This window comes from Buteo buteo, chromosome 10, assembly GCF_964188355.1.
Source record: "Buteo buteo chromosome 10, bButBut1.hap1.1, whole genome shotgun sequence".
Lineage (NCBI taxonomy): Eukaryota > Metazoa > Chordata > Aves > Accipitriformes > Accipitridae > Buteo > Buteo buteo.
Genome location: NC_134180.1, coordinates 30,974,631 through 30,997,139, shown reverse-complemented (window position 1 = coordinate 30,997,139; position 22,509 = coordinate 30,974,631). Strand labels below are relative to the sequence as shown.

The following is a 22,509-nucleotide window of genomic DNA, read 5'->3' as shown; positions in this document are numbered from 1 at the left end:
GTAAGTTTCTCTTTTGGTAGAACTCTAAATGTTTAAACCTGTTACAATACGATACAGTGGCTATGCTGCACTAGCTGTATGGCAGCAGTGGAGTTGTTTTTTGTTTTGTTTTTTTTTTTATAGTTTTAGTCTTGTAAAGTCAACATGTGGCTGCAGAGCACAGTTTTTTATAATGGAAGCAATAGCTGTTTTGATAAAAATGGAGTGTTATTTCAAGTTGTTTATTATAGGGGTGGAACAGAATGAGGGTGGAAGGGTAAGAGTAAAGGTTGATATGTCTTAAATCTTCATACTTTACCTTTCTAGCTAAATATGTATTAGGCTGAAGTAACAAACACAAATACAATTAACAAACACGTTCCATATAGTATGCTTCTTACTGCTGTGATATGATTGCTACTTCTGTAGGACAAAGTAGAAATGTCTTAAATATTTTCACTGCCAACAAATTCTAAGTCTGCCTTTTTATGTCATAAGTTATTTCAGTGTGATTTCAAAGTACATAGAGATTGATTTCATGAGGATAAATTATTGTGAACAGGTGTTATAGGAGCTATATATAACAACAAAAATGGTATAGCTTTTTTAAATGCCGTTCCAAGTCAAAGCACGTTGGCTTTCAAAAGGAAAAATCTGAAAGACAACTAAGCAGAGTTCTTAAGGGTCTGAAGCCTTGACATGGTCATGATTTAAAAGATAATGTAGCTGAGTGTTTGTGATGTGTTTTTTTTTCTCAATTAGCATTAGGTGGAGAAATAACTCTTGCTTGCATTATAAGTTCTTTGTGTACATTATGAGCTCCCTTCTTGAAAGCTTCTTAACTAAAAATACATCTGAAGTGAGGTAAAGCACCTAAAATAGCATGAGGGAGGGACAAAAGACAATATTTAATGTTGATGTGGGGTAATATAGTTCCTTCATAAATAAAAGCCTATTTAGACTCACTGCATTGTTATGTAAATTGGACATTATCAGTATAGACTAAGTGTGCTGAGTTAGGTGAAGTTGGAGGCATCAAAATGTTATTATCAGAGATCCTAGCAATGAAAACAAACTATTGGATAAACAGGAGAAGGCCTGTGATGTTTTAATTTTGATGCACCAAAATAGTTATTTGCTTTTCTTTGAGAATCACAAATGCTCACCTAAGATGGCTGTGAAATTTGATACGCCTCTGCTTATAGACACTTAAATGTTGTTCTGCAATTTGATATAATATAGGTTGATAGTGTGTTAAACTCGTGTGCAATGTAAACAAACAAAAAATGGAACAGGACTCTAAATTTCCAATGGAAACTGAGAAGCTGGACCTTTCTAGAGAATATGAGTGTTCACTTTGTGCTCAATTACCTTATTATTTGATAATGTCTTTGAAGGATATATAAGCTCAATTACCCCTCAGTGGCCATTGCATAAGATTGGTAAATTGGTAAATAATTGAAGCTTTCCCTTTTTAAGAGAGAAACACTGTATTTGAATTTTCGCATCTTAGTAGTGCACAGTGGAAATACTGTTTAGAATGCTAGTCTCTTCTAAATAATGCAAATTCAGTTGTAGGTACAAATAAAGTTCTGACCAATTTCTTTTTCTCATTATACAATCTTCCTTTAGGCTTTGTGTGGCAGCTCTATCAATGTGCCAACGATAGAAGGAAGAACCATACCCATGACAGTAAATGAAGTTGTAAAGCCTGGGATGAGAAGAAGAATTATAGGATATGGTTTGCCATTTCCCAAAAATCCTGACCAACGTGGAGACTTAATTATAGAGTTTGAAGTAATTTTCCCAGATAACATTTCTCCAGCATCAAAAGAAGTACTTAGGCGAAATCTTCCAGTTTCATAAAACGAAGACTTTGTATGTCAACTGTTTAAATAGGACACTGGAAATGCAGAAGACTGGCAAGTCTGTGCTTTAAAAGTGCAATCTGTAACAACTAGTGGAATATTTGTTTTTTTGTTTTTGTGGGATGGGTGGGGGGGAAATACTGTAATGCTGCATGAGAAGAAAAGGGTTAAGTACAAGTCATACAGGTGACTTCTGCAGTAAAATTTACAGGGAAAACCACTTAGTTTATTTTACATCTCCTAATCAGAAAAGTTTATTCATTATTTTGCCTAATGTAAAATGTAGTTGGTTTTTACAAAGTTGGCGCATATTTCTGATACAGTACTTGAGCCTCCAAGTACTTTATTTCTTATATTCCTACCCTATCTATAACATTACCCATTTATACAGAAATTTGAGATAGTAGTAGAAATACACAAATGTATAAATATTTTAAAGAGCAAAACATGAAAGATATCATTTTGGTATGTTGCTTTCCACCGCACAAAGCATAGGCTGGGAAAATCAGCTTGGACTCCTGAACTGCCCCCCAGTGGAATGAAAGCGTTTTCTTTATTGCCCCAGAATGAGTGAGGACGGCACTGCGAGGCTAGCAAAGGGCGTGTGTCTTGAGGAGCAAGAGTAGCCATTTGCTGTGGGACAGTTCCTCAGCCTCAGGCAGAACAGCAAGAAGGGATTCTACAAGTACAGAAACAGCAAATGGTCAGCCTGCTGTCGAATGGGGCAGGGAAGCTAGTGACAAACGACATGGAGAAGGCTGAGGTACTCAGTGCCTTCTTTGCATCAGTCTCTATCAGTAAAACAAGTCTTCAGGAATTCCAGGCCCCTGAGATCAGAGGGAAAGTCTGGAACCTCGGTGGTCAAGGACCAGATTAGGGTGCACTTAAACTAGAAGGCTGTGAGCCTGACAGGTTGCACCCCTAAGTGTTGAGGGAGCTGGCTAATGCCATTGCAAGGCCACTCTTTATTATCTTTGAATGGTCATGGAGATTGGGAGATGTGCTGGTAGACTGGAAAAGAGCAAATATCACTCCTATCTTCAAGAAAAAACAAGAAGGAAGATTTGGGGAGCTATAGGCCAGTCAGCTTCACCTCAGTCCTTGGGAAGGTGATGGGGAAAATCCTCCTGGAAAGCATTTCCAAACACATGAAGGACAAGAAGGTGATCAGGAGTAGTCAGCATATATTTACCAAGAAGATTTACCTCATTGCCTTCTGCAGTGAGGTGACTAGCTTTGTCGATGACAAGGGAACAGTCCATGTTGTTCACCTTGACTTTAGTAGACAGACTGATAAAGTAGAGGTTAGATAAGTGGAAAGTGAGGTGGATTAAAAACTGGCCAAATGAGTGGGCACAGGGGGGGGTTTAATCAGTGGTACAGAGTCCAGTTGGAGGCAGGTCAGTAGTGGTGTACCCTGTGGCTCAATACTGGGGCCAGTACTATTCGACATCTTCATTAATGACCTGGATTATGGGATGGAGTACATTCTCAGCAAGTTTGCAAATTGTATAAAACTGGGAGGAGTGGCTGCTAACACCAGATGATGTACCACCTTTCAAAGGGACCTCAGCAGGCTGGAGAACTGGACAGAGGAGTCTCACAAAGTTCAACAAGGGGGAATGCAAAGTATTGCTCCCTGAGGAATAACCCAAGGCACTAGTACATCCTGGTAGCTGACTGGCTGGAAAGCAGCTTTGCTGAGAAAGACCTTAGGGTCCTGGTGGACAGCAAACTGACTGTGAGCCAGCAATGCACCCTTGTGGCAACAAAAGCCAAAGCTTTGCTAGCAGGCTGCGGGAGATGATCCTTCCTCTCTCTACTGTCAGCACTGATGAGGATGCATCTGGAGTACTTTGTCCAGTTCTGGGCTCCCCAGTAAAGTAAAGATACAAACTTACTGGAGCAGGTTTAGCACAGGGCCTTGTATGAGAGGCTGAGAGAGCTGGAGCTCTTCCGTCTGGGGAAGAAAAGGCTTGGGAAGATCTTATCACTGTGTATAAATACCTGATGGGAGGGAATGAAGATGGGGGAGCCAGGCTCTTCTCAGTAGCTCTCAGTGACAGGACTAAGAGACAGTGAATGCAAGTTTAAACACTGGGGATTCCATTTGAACACAAGGAAGCACCTTTTTACTGTGAGGGTGGTCAAATACTAGAACAGGTTGCCCAGAGAGGTTGAGTCGTCGCCATCCCTGGAGACAGTCAAAACCTGACTGGACATGGTCCTGGGCAGCCTGCTGTAGCTGACCATGCTTGAGCAGGGGTGTTGGATTACATGATCCCAAGAGGTTCCTTCCAACCTAAATGATTCTGTGAACTTGGAGTTAGCACCTTCCACTAGACAGTGTTATGGGCCATGTTCTGCACATGAGGCTTAGCCCAAAAATGAGTGGTACTGATGTGACAGCTTGAATCCCTAGGGAGTAGGTCTGTGCTTGAGTGGAAGGATGCACAAAGAACACTGTAAATGCATTTGGCTAGGGCAGGTATTTAAAGATCATGCTGATCTCAAGTAGTCATTATTTTCAAAGGCTGAACCTTACTCCCGTGAAGAAGAAGGAAAAGCCCAGGTCCTAGCTAAAGGAAAGTTTGTTTAAGACACAAGGTGGGATAGGGGTTGCCCATAAATTTTCATATGCTTGAATTGAGTCTTTTTTGAATATAAATGAGTTGCTTGTCTTTAGAGTTAAAAGGTGCATAGGGAAATGGAGAGCCCTCTGTAATAGTCTAGTTTTATAATACAGTAATAGGGCTGGTTCCCTTGATTGCGGCATGATTTTGGTGAAAGAAATGCCTTGTGGGCGTGCTTTATTACTTGAGTTTAAAACCATAATACAGTGCTTTAACAATATTTTCAAAGGGTTTTTTGGGGTTTTTTTCTTCATAAGAAAATACATAAGATTTGCTCTCAGCCTTTTGCCTGTGGAAATTTAGTAGCTACCTGCTCTGTTAGGTACCTTAAGAAATAGCAGTGTTATCTTCATATATGTGGTTTTCTGCGGGAAAGTTGGGATTTAATTTACAATAACTTTTTAATGAGCACAAGAAGAATCCCATTTCTGTTACTGAAAGGAATAGAACTTCTGGGAGGTACTGTTCGAGTTAATTTTTCAACTGCAGATCTCTTCATACAATGTCAGTTAGTTGTAGTCCTATATCTACAAGGAACTAAACAATTGCTGGAGCAGTATCACAAAGGGAAAAAATTTGCTGCTTAGTGCTTATGCGTATTGTTAACACTATATATTGTTTGTTCAAAAAATTCCCATTTCAGTATGTTCCGTATCGCATTTCTTATGTGGTTTTTAAGTAAAAAGTGTAAAGTTGGTTTTTAACTTTCTTTTATCTTTTGTTATGATGGCAGATGCTATAAGCTACATGACTTTAAAAAGTATCATCCTAAAAATATCTGTTTGTCAGTTTAAAAGCTAATGGAATTGAGCATTTTGTAATCCAGGATCTTGTAACCATAGTCCAACTTGTTAAAAAAAAAACCCAAACAAAAAACAACAAAAAAACCAACCAAAAAAAGTTACAGCAACTAGGACTATTTTTTGTAACCATCTTCAGGTAAGAGAAGTAGTGTTAAATTGAGGAATTGCAGTATCTTGTGTATTTAGAGGTGTGTATATATATATATATATATATGTATAGCAAACTAAACTTTTCCAGCTGTTTTCATGCTCAAAATACAGGACTGTAGGAGTGGTATGAAATGCTTGTATTTCTTTTCTTATGGAGAGGTAACAAAGTATATGTTTCAGAAAATAGCATGTGGAATTACTTCAAAATATGAGAGGGAGCATTAATATCTATCTAATCCAGGATTCACAAAAAATTAATATTTTTCTAATCAAAAAATGTGCTTAAAAGCTATGTTTTAAAAACCAATTGATTATTTAATAAAGGCTACTTGGGAGAAGGAGGCAAATACTCAGTCACCTACTATATCTCTAACTACTGAAATACATGGAAATAAAATGGACATTCATGAAGTTGGAATGAGGAGGATATTTTCATCTCCTGATGGCTTACATGCCATAGAAAGTAAAAGTCATTTGGTTACTTTGGAGGAGTTCATTCAACAAGTCTATGAAAACCTCTAGTTCTGAAGAACCTTTTTTTAATCTTCCCAACATCAAGCTTTAGGATAATCTGAAGCTGTTGGAAGAGTAGGGCAAGCGACATTACAACTGTTTCACCTTTCTGCCATGCAGTGGTGCTCTGTGATTGCTTCAGAGTAGGCTTTCTGATGTCATGAGGATATTAGTATTCCACTCTTCCACTGCACCTTATTTGTATTATATATGCTGAAAAGTTGATGAAGCTTATTTGTGGTGTGTTGAACAGATATTGTGCTTTTGGGTTGGTTTTTAGTCCTAACCTGTTTACTTTGTTACGGAAGTAACAGACTCTCTTAGCTGGGGTTGGGTCTCCACTGTTGTTCTTACCACCTTCATCTTGCAACTTTGTGGGTACTCACTTCCATTTGCCTTTCATAGGGTAGAAGCTTTCTCTTCATTTGTATGTCCTGTTCTAGTATTCACCCCTATTTTCAATATGACCTTCAGTCCAAACCTCACAAATGGTGCTGAAGATGAGCAAAATGTGTTATGATCAGTCAAATGAGATTATCAGTGTTCTAATTCTCAGATGTAATAGTTCCAGTATTTTTAGTAAATGCTTAACACAGCATCCACGTGTGATTCTCAGAAATCCAAGCATAGGGAGGAGGCATCCATCAGATTGATGAATAGTGCAGTAAATGAATCAAGATCTTGGACTGGTTGTATCTTAAATGCTAAAGAGCCAAAGCATGGATGAAGAAAGGGCCTATAGCTGGGTTGGTTTTAAAGACCCTGGTTGAGCTGTGCACAGGTGTCAGTGTGCTATGAAATTCTTGACCTTGCATAGTTTTGCTTAGAGGCTGGAGGAGACTGTTGTCTCGACTAGATAATCTGCTATTAGTTGTGGATTTATTTAATAAATCAGCAGCCTGGAAAGGGAGTTGTATTTGGCCAAGAATCAGTTCTGCATCTTGGTAGGTGCCACTAGCCCTATGCTTGCATAAACTGAACTTCCCTTATTAATGAGTCATGCTTTGTGTTAATAATTTTTTTTTTTTTGAGACATACTGGGTGTAGCTGGCACCCAGTTTTTGTTGAGAGAGGGAAACAATAGTTGTTTCCAAACCTTATTTTCCTTGGCCTTTAGTTAAGGCTGTATGATCCTAGACATACATCTTTTTTTTATTCTTAGCGTATAACCCTTGAGTCTTTCAAAATATTTTAGTCCTAGAAAAAAACCAAATCTCTAAGCCCTTAAGATGCTTTTGCCGCTCCTCAGTGACTTGGTCTCAATATGTGATGATGCAGTCTTAAAATGTGATTCTAGGAACTGTCTATCTGGGGTGTTACTAAGCTAAAGGAGTGAAGTTTGTAGCCTTTGTAAGGGCTTTGCTCTGTTCATGGACAATTGACTGATTTTAAGAAGTGTTAGGCTGGTTAATCATGTCTCTCATCCTGTTGTGACAGACTGTGTTATTTCACTGCCTCCAGACTGTGTTATTTAGGCATTTGCCTACTTGATGACGACCAGTGTGTCTGGCTGACAGGATTATCCAGTAACAAGTACTTCATAAATAGGATTTTGAGAGAATGATGTGCGTGACTGAATGGTATCTGTAGTATCCAATGGCAGAAAGAGTGGAATGCACAATGGAAGGGAAAGACGCTAAACTTGGATGATTGTGGAGAAGAACAGAAGTATGTTTGTGAAGATCTGGTCGGTCTTGCATTTGAAAAGCACACCCTGCCAGATCCAGAGTCACTTCCCCTGACTTCAACAGCATCAGTCCCATAGGGATCCACTTACAGAGCTCCAAGTCATAGTGGTTATGGCAGCTCTCGTGCTGACAGATACTTCTGGCCCCCTGTGTTTATATAGTTGATGAAGCTTCTTAGAAGGTCACTAGAAAACTGACAAACTAAATGCACTCTATTCCTTTCTAGCATGCTCATCTTATGTGCTAGTCTGACTCACTGGTAACATACTTTTGGGGGTAGAATAGGTTTTACCCCACCAGTGAGATTTGCTGTGATTCAGGGTGAAATTCTGTGCACTTGAATTCATATGCTAGACCTAAAGAATACGGGACATGGACATGCTACTGTAAATACCATTAAGAGACAATTTTCCAGTCAGTAACTGCTAGTCCTCCTTTGCATTAATAGTTCTTACTATGCTGCTTACTGAACAAATCCTATAGAACCAGGGTATTCAAAATATTCACTTACTATTTGGCATACAAACTGGGCAAATGGCAGTACTAATCTCCTCATGAAGTACAGAATCTTAGCTCTTCATTTGTCAAATTGCTCAGCAATGCAATATTAGATGGAATGATTTGTTTCATTCAGGCTCCTCCAATTAATTGTTCTATTATGTAAAGAGTGAAAGTAGAGGTCTACTGTTGCTCCCCTTGGGTCTAGAAGGTATAACTGTCCTGCGTTTGTTTTGTTCCCTTGGAATTTCTGGTTTACCCAAGGGAGGAGTTATACAACAACAATCTTGTTAGTCATGCCTGATTGCTTTATCAAGGACAAATTATCTTCAAACTTCTGCTGCCTTACATAATTAAAAAACCAAAATTTCCCTGAATGGCATGCTCCAAAAAAGTGCCTCAACTGCTTGTATTTATATCCAAAGAAAGGTTGATAAACTGGGTTCAAGGAGAAGCAGCCCTTGCCAAAAAAAGCTGTTGCCGAGTGTAATAAGGACCTAGAATCACTTCTGAGAGCAATCCAGGAAGACCATGTATTTTTATTTTCCTCATATACCAACAAACTGATTTTAAAGGTAATAGGAAGCAGGACAAAAATCCCTGGGATCCCCTTCTGCTCCCTATCAAGTCACAATTCCAAAATTGAAGTCAGCGTGCAAAGTAAAATTTATTGCTGCTGCATGGACTTTCAGGGGGTGGTTCTACTGGTTGATGTTTTTCATGTGTCAAAGCCACAATATGAATACTTAATGTAGTATAGACAAATTCTCAGAAGATCAGTAAGTTTTGGTAATGGAGTTTGGTCCCCCTTTGTCACAGACAGTCCTGTTAGAACTCCTGTCTTAAAATAGAGGAGGAAATACAATCTTACTGAAAGGCTTTGTTTTGTAGTATCCTCTGATGGTTTAAAAAATAGTTTTTAACATTATTTATGAGTAGGAAATTTCAGGTTTATTTTTATCAACATTCTTTTGTATATAAATTGATATATACTTACAAACATCAGCTATGTTTCTTCTTAGTCTTACAAGATAAGGTTGTGAAATATCTTAAAAGAAGCTCTTCGTTCTCTGGTCATAGCAGTAATTCTTTTAAGTAGTTGTTTCATTTGGAACATGGATGACCAGAAAGATGTAATATGCTGCAGGTAAGAACTGCCTAAGTCACAAATACATATATATACATATATATAATGTGTAGTGAAACAATTTTATATACTGATAGGTTGCAGTGTAGCACTGTGGCATTTCATATCCAGTAATATCACTGTTCTATTCCATATGCTTTCTCCACAAACTTTACGGCTGCTGCATGCTGCAATTCTCGCATCCTGAGTACTATGGCTGAGAAACTGAAGAATGTGATAAACTGCAGTGTGCAATATAATCATAGGATAAAAGAACTGAAACCATTTTTCCTTTTTTTTTTTTTTTTTAGTACATGGTTTATTTTTCCTTCTAAAACCAAGGCTAATAATGTATTATTAACATTTTTATTTAAATGGTTAACTCTCTGGCAATGTCACTTACAAAAAGTGAACTTTAAGTAATTTTTGGATCCTAACTATCCTGAATTGCTGGAGGTTTATTGTGATTCATTATTTAGTTTTGTTATGTATTAATTAATGTGGCAGATACTTCCCTAGTGGGAAGTAGTTCCCTAGTGGGTACACACTCAAGCCTTGAGAGCAGGACTGGTTGTAGTTGAGAAAATGTCTTGTGTCCATTTTAGGCTTTCATTCTTTGAGGTTCTCAGCAGTCTGACTCATTTCTAGCTCTACAGATCACTCAGTCGACACTATGTTATGCTGATTAAATCTAAATGGTTGAAACTGCTAATTCATGATCACAGCAATATTAATAAATAGCATTTACAGCTTAGCAAAAAATAAGTACATGTAGCAGTAATGGACAAGTGAAACTGAGTGTTGAACACTTCTTCACAGTTTCTTGCCAAAGCTGGGGGCTGCTATGACAATTTCATATAGATGCTGTTCCAGATCTGGCTTTTGAGAATTATTTAGCATATGTGCAATGTTATCTTCCTCTGATTTAAATGACAACAAAAAGGTTTAATTTCACCTGTTAAATCATATAAGTAATGATAGCATATACATGCTCCATACTGTTTGTATTAAACAGTACAATATGATCTTCAGTTTATTTGGTAAGCTTTGTTGGTCTCATTGTTTTTTCTTTCCATAGTAAAAAGCTGATGCTGTTGCTCCAAGCTGTAAGTAGGATCAGCATAGTTCTTGTACAACTTCAGCTGTCTTTTTCCATCCATCTCCATATGAAACATGGAAACATTAACACTTTAATTGAAGAAAGTTTTGCAACAGGTATCTAAATTAGGGCTATGTCCATGTCCATGAGTTTTTAAAAATCTGGACAACCTCTGTATGTCACTATATGGAAACTTGACTGTTTCATTTATATTAACTAACTTGTTAACATCAATAATGACCATAAACAGTATTTACTGTTTTTTCGTGTTGATTCAATTATCTTTTGAGAAGGTAAGGAATGAACTGGTAGAGATAAAGATTGGTGTAGACACGACAAAAATACTCGTCTATGTCACCAATTCCTTTGTAATACATTTTAGTAAATGGAAAGGGCACGTTTTAAAAGAAATTGCCCATTTAAAATTGCAAAATGGCAAAACCCCCCTAAATACCAGAATAAACATGAACAGTTTGGTACTGTTATTTAATCTATCTCATTTCATTTCACTGTAATCTCACCCAATTTATGCCAACATGCTGTCTTAATTGCATTCCAATAATGGGAAAAAGTTACAGTTCTCCAAGTTCAGAGAAATCTTCAGTTTAAGTTTTCTGGTTTCAAACTGGACTGGAAAGTCAACTATTAAAGTGTGATGGTAAATTTAATCTGTGGTGGTTTTTTTATTGGTGGAAATGACAAAGAAATTAATAACAATCTTGAATCCAGTTGTCTTAGAATTGGATAAAAGATGTGTTTGAGTATTCAGTTAAATCTACCACATGCTATCTGGAAAGACTGAAATCCAACTGGCTTCAAACCTTTTTTTTCCCTACAACATAAGCAGTTTAAAAGTTGTATGTATTTTCTGAGATGCTCCAGGTAGTCTCTGGTTAGCTATGCTAAGAACTTTTGAGTCTGGGCTGCCTCCTAATAATTCACTTCTCTCTGACTACCTGATCTGACTCCATGTGCTAGAATCCTCCCTCCCCTCCCCCCCCTTCCCAGTGGTTTGTCTTTTTTCATTCTGGGAGTCAGAAGACGTGGTAAGGCAATGCTGCTTCTCTGCAGCTTTATAGCAGATTCCTTTAGAAGTGCTCGAAGTTGCCTCATGAAATTTGCACTCTTCACATCTTGAGTGGATTCAGTACACTGGTGAAAATGGAGCGATTCCACTGAGGTGAGTGTAGTTACATTGGGCACAGAAGATGTCTTCTATAATGTGAACATCTAACTCATTCTATAGAATACATTTCGCTGTTCCACGGTGGAGGAGGAAACATTTAAAATCTATTAAATGTTAGAAAAATATACTTTTCAAATATTTATATGTTAAATCTCAGTATTTCAAAGCTGTTGTCCAGTTCAGTAGGAAGCCTCTTAAACTTATGGTTATTGCTTTATTAATCCTTAGAGGTTTAGAGGTACACTGTGTACAATTACTGTAAATAAGCAAGAGTTGGCTGAAGTCCTTGTATACTTCACGTTTTCTTTTATATCCTGAATATAACCCTGTTCTGATCAATATTTAGTAAATCACTGTTAGTAGAAACTCCTGAATTACTGAGTGGTAAGATTGTAAGCTTTTTACGACCTGCGTTTGTGTACCATTTAGGGAAAGACTTTAAGGGTATATAAATACACTTTACAGTATACACTTTATATGATACACAATTAGAAACAAGTGGAAGAGCTCTCTTTGCAGTGGCCAGAAAATGGACTGGACCAGTCTTTGGCAAACTTGGTGTTCTTGGCGCAGTCTTGTTCAAAGTGCCCTTTGTTTCCTTTCAGAAACAAACCTCAAACCCTTCCTAACCAGTATCGTGGACAGGAACGATTATTTATTTATATGAATAGCTTCTGTCCCAGGTCCGCGTTCCTCTGCTTTAGTCATGGCCGGTCGTGGCGACGGGGAGGGATGGGGCTGTGGGGGTCCTCGGTGCGCGACCCCGCCGAGGTGAAAGGGTGGGGGCCGCGGCAGGGCAGAGCCCCGGTACCCTCCCGAACTGCCAGGGGAGCGGCAAAAGAGCGGGCAGGGGAGGGCCCGCAGCCGGGCCGCGGCAGGGCAGAGCCCCGGTAGGTACCCTCCTGAACTGCCAGGGGAGGGTCCGCAGCCGGGCCTCTCCCGCGCCGAGCGCCTTCCGCCGCCTTCCACCGGCTCCGGGGCAGGCGGGCGGCGGGGCAGGCGGGGCGGGGCGGCCGCCGGGCCCGGGCCTCACCTGGCGGCGGCATGGCCGCGGGGGCCGGGGCGGCGCCGGGGGCAGAGTCCAGCGCGGGTGGCCGGCGGCGGGAGCCCGTTACAGGCGCGGAAGATGCCGCTGGGGCTGTGGAGCAAGAAGAAGGACAGGTCCAAGGAGACCTTCAAGCTGGTGGAGAGCGAGGCGGCGGCCCCGGGCCCCGCGGCGGCGGCCCCGGCGCCGGCAGCGAGCGCGTCGCGGCTGCAGTTCCACACGCAGCTGGCGCACGGCAGCCCCACGGGCCGCGTGGAGGGCTTCGGCAGCGCCCGCGAGCTCTACGCGAAGATCGGCGAGGCTTTCCGCATCGACCCCGCCGAGGTAGGGCCCGCCGGGCACCGCCCGGTGCTCTGCGCCCGGTGCTCTGCGCCCGGTGCTCTGCGCCCGGTGCTCTGCGCCCGGTGCTCTGCGCCCGGTGCTCTGCGCCCGGTGCTCTGCGCCCGGTGCTCTGCGCCCGGTGCTCTGCGCCCGGTGCTCTGCGCCCGGTGCTCTGCGCCCGGTGCTCTGCGCCCGGTGCTCTGCGCCCGGTGCTCTGCGCCCGGTGCTCTGCGCCCGGTGCTCTGCCGGTCGTGAAGGGGCCCCGGAAGACGCAAAAAGGAGTTGGGGGCAGTTCCGCACTGTAACTGCCGGTGGGCATTTTGTTGCAAATTTTTGTGGACGTGGGTGTTTTCCCTTTTTTGGGGGGTGTGGGGGGGAATTCTTTTGCTCTTTACAAGTGAGCATTACCATACGGGACAGGCTATAAGCATAACTACATTTAACTTTTGTACGGAAAAACAGTGGTCCTTTTAACCCAAATCTTTAGTGTCTTGGTTAACCTGCTGCCAGCCTGCTCTTTAAGAGAGCTCTTAAGCACTGGATCAAACCATTTGTATTATAGTTGAGTGGAATAATTATTTCAAGTGTAGTGATTCCCTCCAGTTTCAAAAAAAACCAACAAACAAACCCAAAAAACCCAATGGATCCGTGAGGGTAAATACCCAGAATGAAGGCAATGTGAGGTATAAATGCTTTAAATCTGACTACATTTTAAAATTCCAACTGAACGTGATGCTTGGAAAGTTTCCTGCTTTGCTGGGTAATTACTTTTAAAGGGCCCACTGTTTAAGTGAGGTTGTTTAAATCCATAACAGGAATTTTTTTAACTCTGCTGCCGTTTTGATCTTTTTTTCTGAGCTAAGTTTTAAACATTTGTTTGGGTAATGATTCATTTGTGTTTGTAAATGCATTGTTTTCTCTCAGTTAAAAGGTAGTGGCCATATCAAGTTCTTCCTACGTGGTTCTAGGAGCCTTAACCTCTGAGTGGCACATTTAAAGTGCTAACATTTCATTATGCCTGCATGTGGCTATACAACTTTACTTGTTTTCTTATTTGTAGCTGGCTCTTTTAAAGTAGTAAAGTCTACTGCTACTACAGACTTTGTTCTGAGAGTTTGCTGCGGCCTGACCTAGCGGCATTTCAACCAGTAAATTGTAAAAAGAAAAGTGGCAGTAGCAGTGAATACAGTTTAACTAGCCACTGTTGCATTAAGTAATTAAGAAGTACCAGTACCATTGCCAGCCAATGCACCTATGTCCCAGACCTTCCCAGCTGCTTGCTGACCTTCTGCTTCTGTTTTCTTTCCGTACTGAGCTGCTGTTCCCTTTTTTTTCCTGTTCTATCTCCAGTTATACCTTTTACTCTCAAGTTCTCATAATTGCCAGATTATCTTCTATTTTAGTTTCCTTCTTTTCACTGTTGAACTTTTGTTACTGATCTTTTGGCTCCATCGACTTGAGAAAGAACAGTGTTCACCAGGAAATTCAATTTTGTATGAATGGTGCGCTCCCACTTCTCCTGCTAGATGTATAATCTGACACCCCCAAAGGTTTTAGAGGAAGCACCACATGTTTCATGGGCATCTATTGCCAGCCTTGTGCTAAACTAGAGAAGTTTCTTCTTTTCTGTTTTTCTTTCTGCTGTCCTACTCCTATTTTGTTTTGTTTTGTTTTTTAATGCAGTTTGTTGGGGAAAATGGACAGAGAATTATTGCTGGAGGCACCAAACTTAAAACCTTTTACTCAAGAAACTCAGTTGGCTTTAAGAAACTAAGCTGTATGAAATGAAAATAGTGATCAAAAATATTTCCTGGTGTAAAGGTGGCACAGCAGAGTGAAGAAGCTGGACCAGAGAGTCTTGCAATAAAATTTTGGATGGACAGGATAAAATAGGATAGATCAGTGAATAGCAAGGGGTGCCATGAAACATGAATTTATTAGCAACTGCTGAGCTTGCTGGAAGTAAGGAAAGACTAGACATTTTAAATGGTATTATCTATTAATTAAAGCTGCTTTTGGACAGACACTCTGGTGTAAAGAATAATGCCAGAAGCTACACCTCATCAAACCGAAAGACCCCGAGGTACTCAAATGCTGTTTGTAGGTGTTATCTGTCTAGGAAGGTTTCTGTGACCTAGCTATGCTGAAGCCTATGGGCAGTGTGATACCTGAATGCCTTCGGAAACAGGTACTATCACAGAGATCTCTGCCCTGAAGTGACTGAGGTGGAAAATAGTGGGGGGCGGGGAAGAGCTCAGCGTAGAGAGCATTTGGATAACTGTTGCAGAAGTGAATACATTTAATATGGTATGCCAGTTTACTGCAGTGTAGGCAAAGGTATGGATTCTTGGATAAGTTCCTGCTTAAGTGTTTTAGTACGTTTCAGGATGAGCTAGCTATACTTGTAATCTGCCGCTTCTCCTTTTGGCTCTGCATGGTTACAGCACCTCATTTCCTCTTTGTATCACATCTCGCAGGACCAGCTGAGTTTAGCTTCTGCTGGAGAATCCTTTCCAGGATTTGTGATTGACTGCCAACAGTGACAGAGAGAAGCTTGTACGAAACACAGTGTTTGTTGGACAGACACTGACAAAAACTTCTGTGTAGGCCTGGATCATGAGTAGGGTAGGATGGGGACAGAACAAGACAGGTGTAGCTAGCTTCAAAGGGGACACTCCTTCACTCCTATGATGTTTGCTAGGCATCTGTGAAGGAGTGAGCCATAACAGCAGCTTTCTGAGGCTTTTCCTGTACTCATCGTTTTCTGTCTAGGTATTTTATTCTTCATACATCTTTCTAGGTGAATATTATATCTCAGTTATCCTTCTTGAACCTGACATTCAGCCTGCATTTCTGCCTATCTCTCTGGCTTTTACCACGACCAGCATTTCTTCTTTTCCTGGTCCAGCGTGAATGTTTTCTACAGGGAGGAGGAGCTAGAAGATGGCTTCTAGCGATGGATTGCCTGTGTCATTAATATGGGTGCTGCACATCGTTCTTGACTTTTGACTGGATTTCTTCAACAGAGTTTCAACAAAGAAGCACAGAGCTAAAAAAAAAATATAAACAGATACAATTTTTAACTAAAACCACAACCCATCCACAGTTACATGTATGTTTCTAACTTGCATAAATAATACAAATATCTCCCCTGTTTTTTCTATAAAGGATGAAGTAGGAAAAGTAGTTGGAAAAAGTATTTGTGTATGGTCTTGGCTATTTAGGATCACTACTCCACTGTGACTATTTGGAAATGTAGCAGGGAATGTTGTGTTCCCTGTAAGGGCGAAAGTGCTAAGTGCAGCCTGTATGACGAATAAATGAGCACTGACCAAAGGACAATGTGGGTCTGTGTAAAGCAATTTGGTGGTGGTGTGCTCCTGTGAGAGCACATGGTAGGGCTTTAGAGTATTCAAAGTAGCTAATCAGGCACTGGGAACGTGGATATTAAAGTCCAACTGTAGCAGGGCTATTTCTTGATCAGATGAGAAGAGAATGGTAGACTACAGAAGCTATATGGGCTGTTGGCTTGTGTACTTGTAATTTGCACTTCTGATTATTTTGTTTGCTTTGGAAAGTGAAGTATGGTGGGGCTGCTGAGGTAAGTTGAATGCTCAGCGGGTGTGTCTGTCAAGAGCCCATGGAGTTTGGGGTTTCTTTCACGGTGGAAGGAATTTTGCTTCATAAGGGGAATACAGGAAAAGGGAGAACTGCCTCGGTAGCACCAAGGGCAGAAGTGCAGCTCCGTCTGTCTCTTCCAGTAACAAGAGTTTAGCTGCTTTGCTTGTGTCTGCGCTATTGTTCCACGGCCTTGCCTCCTCACGCTAGACAGTATACTGTGAGGCTGTGCCGCATTAAACTTTCATAGAAGTATTTGATTTAAACCTGTTCAATTTAAACTTTTATGAAAGAATACTGAAAAATAAGCCACTGCTGAAACTTAGGTTTCTGAATAAAAGTGACCTTATAACAAAAAAAAATCTGGAATGTATTTTAGGAGGTTAGAGAAAAGGGTCAGCTTGTGAAATCCTCATCACCAAAATGTTTGAAGTTTTAGAGTATATGCTTATCTGTTGAAACAAATTGTTCACAATCTCGCCCACAGTTTGAAGACTTTAAATGAACAAATGTAACACTCCCTACAAACCACCTCCTCCCAACCCTATGGCAACAATTGTTTGCTTGCTGTTCTCCTAAGCAGTGCTTAAATTTCACACCCATATTACGTGTGATGCTTGCTGTGTTAATGATTTGTGTTTCAAATACTTTTAAGCTGTGTGGAAGAACTTACACTGTAATTCTTGTGTGCTCTGGGTTTAAAAAAAAGAACAATAAACCACTGAATGCTTATTTTATAGTACTTTGAATGTATTTGGGGAGGCAAAGTTGCATACCTGATAAGAGTACCAAAAGCATACTAGATCTTGGAGGACTTGCAGCTTGTCAAATCTCCCACGTTTTCCTTGGGGGATAAAGTGAGTAAGGTACCTAGAAAATCCATTGGTGATTTTCTTGATATCATGTCATCTGTGTATATAGGGAAATATGTCAGTGGGTGTTACATATTGCTCAGAAGTAGAATTCTCATTTCTCTACCTCTTAAAGTGATTATGATCTCCTCTGTAAAGTTATCTGAGATCTACTGATTTTAAAAGCACTTTTAATAGCTTCTGAGTATGTCTTCTATCATTCAGCTTAAGAGTTCTCAACGTGTAGGCTTAATATAGAAGATGAGAATGTAATTAATATATAGGATATGCAATATGTTACTGCATATATACGTTATATAAAACACATAGTGTAACCCTCTTTTTCTTAGCTAATACAGTTTCTTTATATAACACACAGTGTAACCCGGTTTTTATTGGCTAATGTAGTCTCTTCCCACTGAAAATACTGAGGCAAGGAATAATCTGTTAGTAATCTTATCTGACAAATCTATTTTATAAGGTTGTGCATAAGGCCCCAGTCCCTGCCAGCTGAATGGAATTTCCTTGTTCTGTGTGCTGCACAAGAGAACTGTCTCAGTGAAGGAGGTATCCAAGATACTTCGTGACTGTTGTAACAGTTATGATTTATAATATCTGACTAAAGTTGGCATGAAATGTCACAGCACTGGTATGCTGAGTTAAAGATCAAATGCATATGAAGGTTGAGGGTATGGAGAGAGAGAGAAGACTTAACAATGAAAATTGCACATTGAATTTTTTTTTTCTTGCTTCGTTTCTGGGTAAGAAAATTACTATTAAAAATATACCAAACTTGGAGTGAATGGAAGGTGTACTATAGTAGCTGTTGCTTAAGTATTTAAGTATATAAGCAGTTATTAGGTACCTATACTAAATTTATGTAAAATCTACAAAAACCCCCCATTTTTTGGCAGGTCTCAGTCATATATGAATAAAGCTGTGCTGTAACTGATAGGTGGTGTAACTGTATATTATCCTGGGTAGACACATCTTTAGTACATTACTCTTTGCATATATCTGTTCTGAGAAAAAGCAGTTGTTCACTAAAGAGGATAAAGAATGATTTAAGTTTTATTTTTGACTGGCTGATGCTCTCTCAGCCTTGTGGTTAGCACAGAACTGACTCACAGAAAATTCTGCAGACTTACAAGCTGTAGTAGGAATGCCATCCAGATGAAGGTCTAAAAAGAGAAACTCTGGATCGAGTTTCTAAATATCACATTTCTGCTCTGTTGCCAATTTTATCTATTCAAAGGTGTGACACTAGTTACTAGATGATTGTCTGTTTGACAAGGTCAGATGAAGGATGCTAATGTCTAAAATCTAAAGACATAGTTCTTGTTTGTTGTAAGAACAAGAACTGAGTTGCAGTTGTAAACTGGCCAAGTTATTATGTAGCTTGAGGGAGAGCTGAAAACGTGTATGTAAACTTTATATAGTCTGTTTCACTTGAACCTTTCTTCTTCGTTAAAAAAAATGCTGATGATTAGAGATTATTATTATTTATAAAATTAATTTTTAATTTTCTATTTAAACCCAGCTGAATTTCTCTGGTTGATGTTACTGCTCGAGTATCAGTTAACTGAAAAACTTTGCATTACCCAAGAGAATAAAACTAATGTCTCTTAAGTGTGTGCTGTTACGACTCTCATTGTTAAAGTAAGGTGTTAGATTGCAGTGGATGTTTGATGGATTATATGAGATAAGCAATTAATTAGCTTTGAAGTAAGGCTGGTTAGTGGTTTTGGTTTGGTTGGTGTTTTTAAAAAAGAACAACTAAATGACCCACCCCATCAAGAAACACCATCTCACTACTAAACTTTCAGTTTTTAAAACCAAAACCCCCATAGTTGTAGAATGTAAGTTCTAGAAAGTTTCAGAAGCTTAAATGCTCTCTGTGAATTACATTAGGAAAAGTATTCACCCCTCATTTGACCTGGAATAGATTTGAATAGGTTGATGACTTTCATTTCAATTTTTCTGCTGTCATCCAGTGATGCCGGAAGGAAAGAAAAGGCATTTGAAGTGTTCTGGTATGGAAAACCCCTTAACTTTTACAAGTGTAGAGAGGGAAGCCAGGAAGGCAGAAGGAGACCCTCCATTTCCAGCAAAGCACTGGGGGGTTCGGCAGGCCGCGGGCACAGGTCTGTGCTGGGTTTTGGGGCAGCTGGCCTGGCCCGCTGCTCCCCAGGGACTGCTACTAGAGGGGTAACAAAGATGGAGGACACAGAGTGACATCCCTGCTGCTGTGTTTCTCAAATGCTAGGCTGGCTTCCCACTGCATACGGCTTTTCATGTGTTGGCACTGCTTTTTCCACTTCCTAATTTGGAGTGGGTGTGGGCAGTGGGCTGCAAGGGGGTCCAAGGTGCTCTGTGAAGGAAAATAATGTCCAGCAGATACAGGCAGAGGGTAGAAAAGTATCTGTTTGTCTCCCTTGTCCTGTCAGAGCCATATGCATACTGCTGGCAGCACAGCCTTTGTCTGATGGTTTGCAGCTGTGGCTTTGCCACCTGTGCTGGAGGGCCAAATGGCGTGGCAAGTCTCCTCTTCCCCTGCTTCCAGGTGCATGTGAAAGATGGTCTTTAGGGGTGCTCTTTGCCTCATTGAAGTAGATTTTAGGGATTCCCCAAGTTCCTCTTGGAGTGTGGAGTTTCTCTGTTTCAGCTGCTGTCCGGTGCTCTCTGGTGGTACCCGGGAGGAGGCTGGGGGGGCCTCCCTCAGCCCTCACTCCTCTCCGCATACAGCTTGGAAAGGAGTCAGGCAGGTGTAGTTACTCTAGCTGTGAAGGGGAACACTGGATTTTTTTTTTTTTTTTTTTCTGGGCTGTTCAGTACAGCCTGTACTCAAAGAGCAGAAAACCCAAAGTGTGCTCGGACTGGCCGAATTCCTCCATGCAGCACCATGGTGGGCAAAAGCATGGTCTCTGTCCCTGAGCAGTACAGCTGGGTTAGTCTCATCCTGCCTATGCCCAGGACAGTAAACCTCCCTGTTAAAGAACCACTAGCATAAATGTAGGGAGAAAAAGGAGTGCCTAACACCCAGTGCGGAAGGGAAATCCCTCAGAAAGGCTGATATATAAAGAACCAATTTGCCCTTTTTCTTAAGCCTTGCTTTTACTAAGCTGGAACAGAGATGACCCCCATTTATGCTGGAGGAAGGGTAGGAAACTAAGCAAACCCATCGGAGGCAATGTGCTCTGAGCTAATGGGGGAACACATGGAGCAACAGAAAACATTTCAATGCTCTCTCATGACCCTTTTGTTTTGATAAGCTCTCTTTTTTCCTATGAAACTGCTTTCAAGCAGTTATGTTTTAAAGCAGTCCCTAGTGATGTTTGAATCCTGTGGAATCTGAGGTGGGTGAACAATGAAGCAAAAGATGGTGGTGACTCTTTGGTTTGCTCATTCTAACCTCTGGAACAAGCTGTTCTGCTCTAGTGCAAGATGCCTGTGTCAGAGTTGGTGTTCTGAGACAGGCCATGAGAGACTGCTCACACAGATATGTTTCTTTCCTTTGCTCCCTGCCAGCTCTTATCTGCAGAGTTTGAGCTATTGATGTGCACTGTCGTGTGCGTGGATGGAGACTATTACCTCTCCTGGGCAGCTGGAGAAGGAGAGTCATCATCGTTTCAGCTATGGATCTGTTAGAGGCCAGAACTATGCTCCTCCTGTCTTCCTATCAAGCTCACCAAACCTAATATACTGTTAAACTTAATGTGTTTGCTTTCCTCCTGCACAGATCATGTTTTGCACTTTGAACACTCATAAAGCTGATATGGACAAGCTCTTAGGTGCACAAATTGGCCTTGAAGATTTCATATTTGCCCACATAAAAGGACAACGAAAAGAAGTGGAAATTCTTAAAACTGACGATGTGCTTGGGCTTACCATTACAGACAATGGAACTGGCTGTGCATTTATAAAGGTAAATTTAATTACCAGTGAAATACTTTGTTCTAAAGAAGTTTCTGTTACTAAAACAGGTTAATTATTGGTTTAATGATCCTTTAGAACGACATTTTTTACTATCCTATATATGGTAAATAAAAAATAAAGTTGCTTTTCTTGAGGTACATAATTCAAAATTAGTTCAGCTATTTCTGTACTGCATGTCATTCAAAATTAGTTCATTTGTTCATTGCTTCTGTAATGTGCATCAGCTTTACAATGTGACCATTGTATTTTCCGACCTACCCTGAGGTGGTAGGTGTTAGATACTGCTTGCATCTGCCCCCTCCTTTTTTTTAAGTGATTTTCTGATGTCATTGATCAGGTGCTTATAGAACTTCTGTCACTCATGTGATAATGAGATCATGTTCTTTTAGTCTTTATGACTGTTCACAGGGCAGAAGCTTTTGTGCTGTATAAGAATAGGTGCAGGTATAGTGGTTTTTCAGCTTTCCAGTATTGTTGCCTTAGCTAGGGTGAATTAAAAAGTGCTAAGGATATGGATTAACACAATTTACCACAATTAACTTGAGTAGCAACTATGGGCAGTAATACATACAACATATTAATCATAATCGCTTTCCTCCTCATCTTCTGTATGATCTCCAGACAGTATGTTTTAAGACAAGTAGAAGCTGAGGAAATCATGCTACCCTTCTTGCTAGGCTAGGTATTAGGAACCTTAATCACATTTTCTGCCTTTTTTAGATGCTTTGCTCTAATCTACTCCAATTATCCATTATTAGTGAGGCATTAGCAATTATCTTCGATTTCTGCTGTCCCAATCGCTGTTCTCATTGCTATTGTAAACAGAGCTTCTTTTGTGGAGAGGTTCAATCCTCTATTCATTCCTTAGCTACCATGGATATAAAACAAGACATGGTTTACAAATAGGTTTGCTTGTCTTTGTTGTGGAAAAATGTGATTGAGATAACACTTGAGAAAGTTGAGATGCAGTGGATGTTTCAGTAAGCATTTTGGCAAAATCATAGCCTCATTTTTATGTTTATAGATGCAGAACTCTGAATTTCTAGTGGTAGCATCCATGCACACCATTACATTCAGTCATGGTGCTGCTTATGTGGCATTATAAAAGAAGGCATTGAAAGTAGTGCTTCAGTGATTAAAGTTTACGTGTGCAGCACTGTACAGCGTGTTACTTTCTCTGCTTGGTTAGTAATAT

General features: G+C 40.4%; 2 protein-coding genes across 4 annotated transcripts in view; both read left to right on the top strand.

The window, feature by feature from the left end:
• The window catches only part of DNAJB4 (DnaJ heat shock protein family (Hsp40) member B4), a 29,187-nt gene extending 23,413 nt beyond the window's left edge, over nt 1-5,774 (top strand). For all 3 annotated transcript variants that reach the window (XM_075039165.1, XM_075039167.1, XM_075039168.1), the window contains exon 4: nt 1,612-5,774. In XM_075039165.1, coding sequence (XP_074895266.1) covers nt 1,612-1,845 — 234 coding nt within the window. In that variant the 3' untranslated portion in view covers nt 1,846-5,774. The remainder of the gene's footprint in view (nt 1-1,611) is intronic.
• Nucleotides 5,775-6,079: 305 nt separating this feature from the next.
• GIPC2 (GIPC PDZ domain containing family member 2) overlaps nt 6,080-22,509 on the top strand; it is a 34,659-nt gene continuing 18,229 nt past the window's right edge. The window contains exons 1-2 of the mRNA XM_075039169.1: nt 6,080-12,912; nt 21,118-21,303. Of these exons, the coding sequence (XP_074895270.1) occupies nt 12,670-12,912; nt 21,118-21,303 (429 nt within the window). The 5' untranslated portion in view covers nt 6,080-12,669. The remainder of the gene's footprint in view (nt 12,913-21,117; nt 21,304-22,509) is intronic.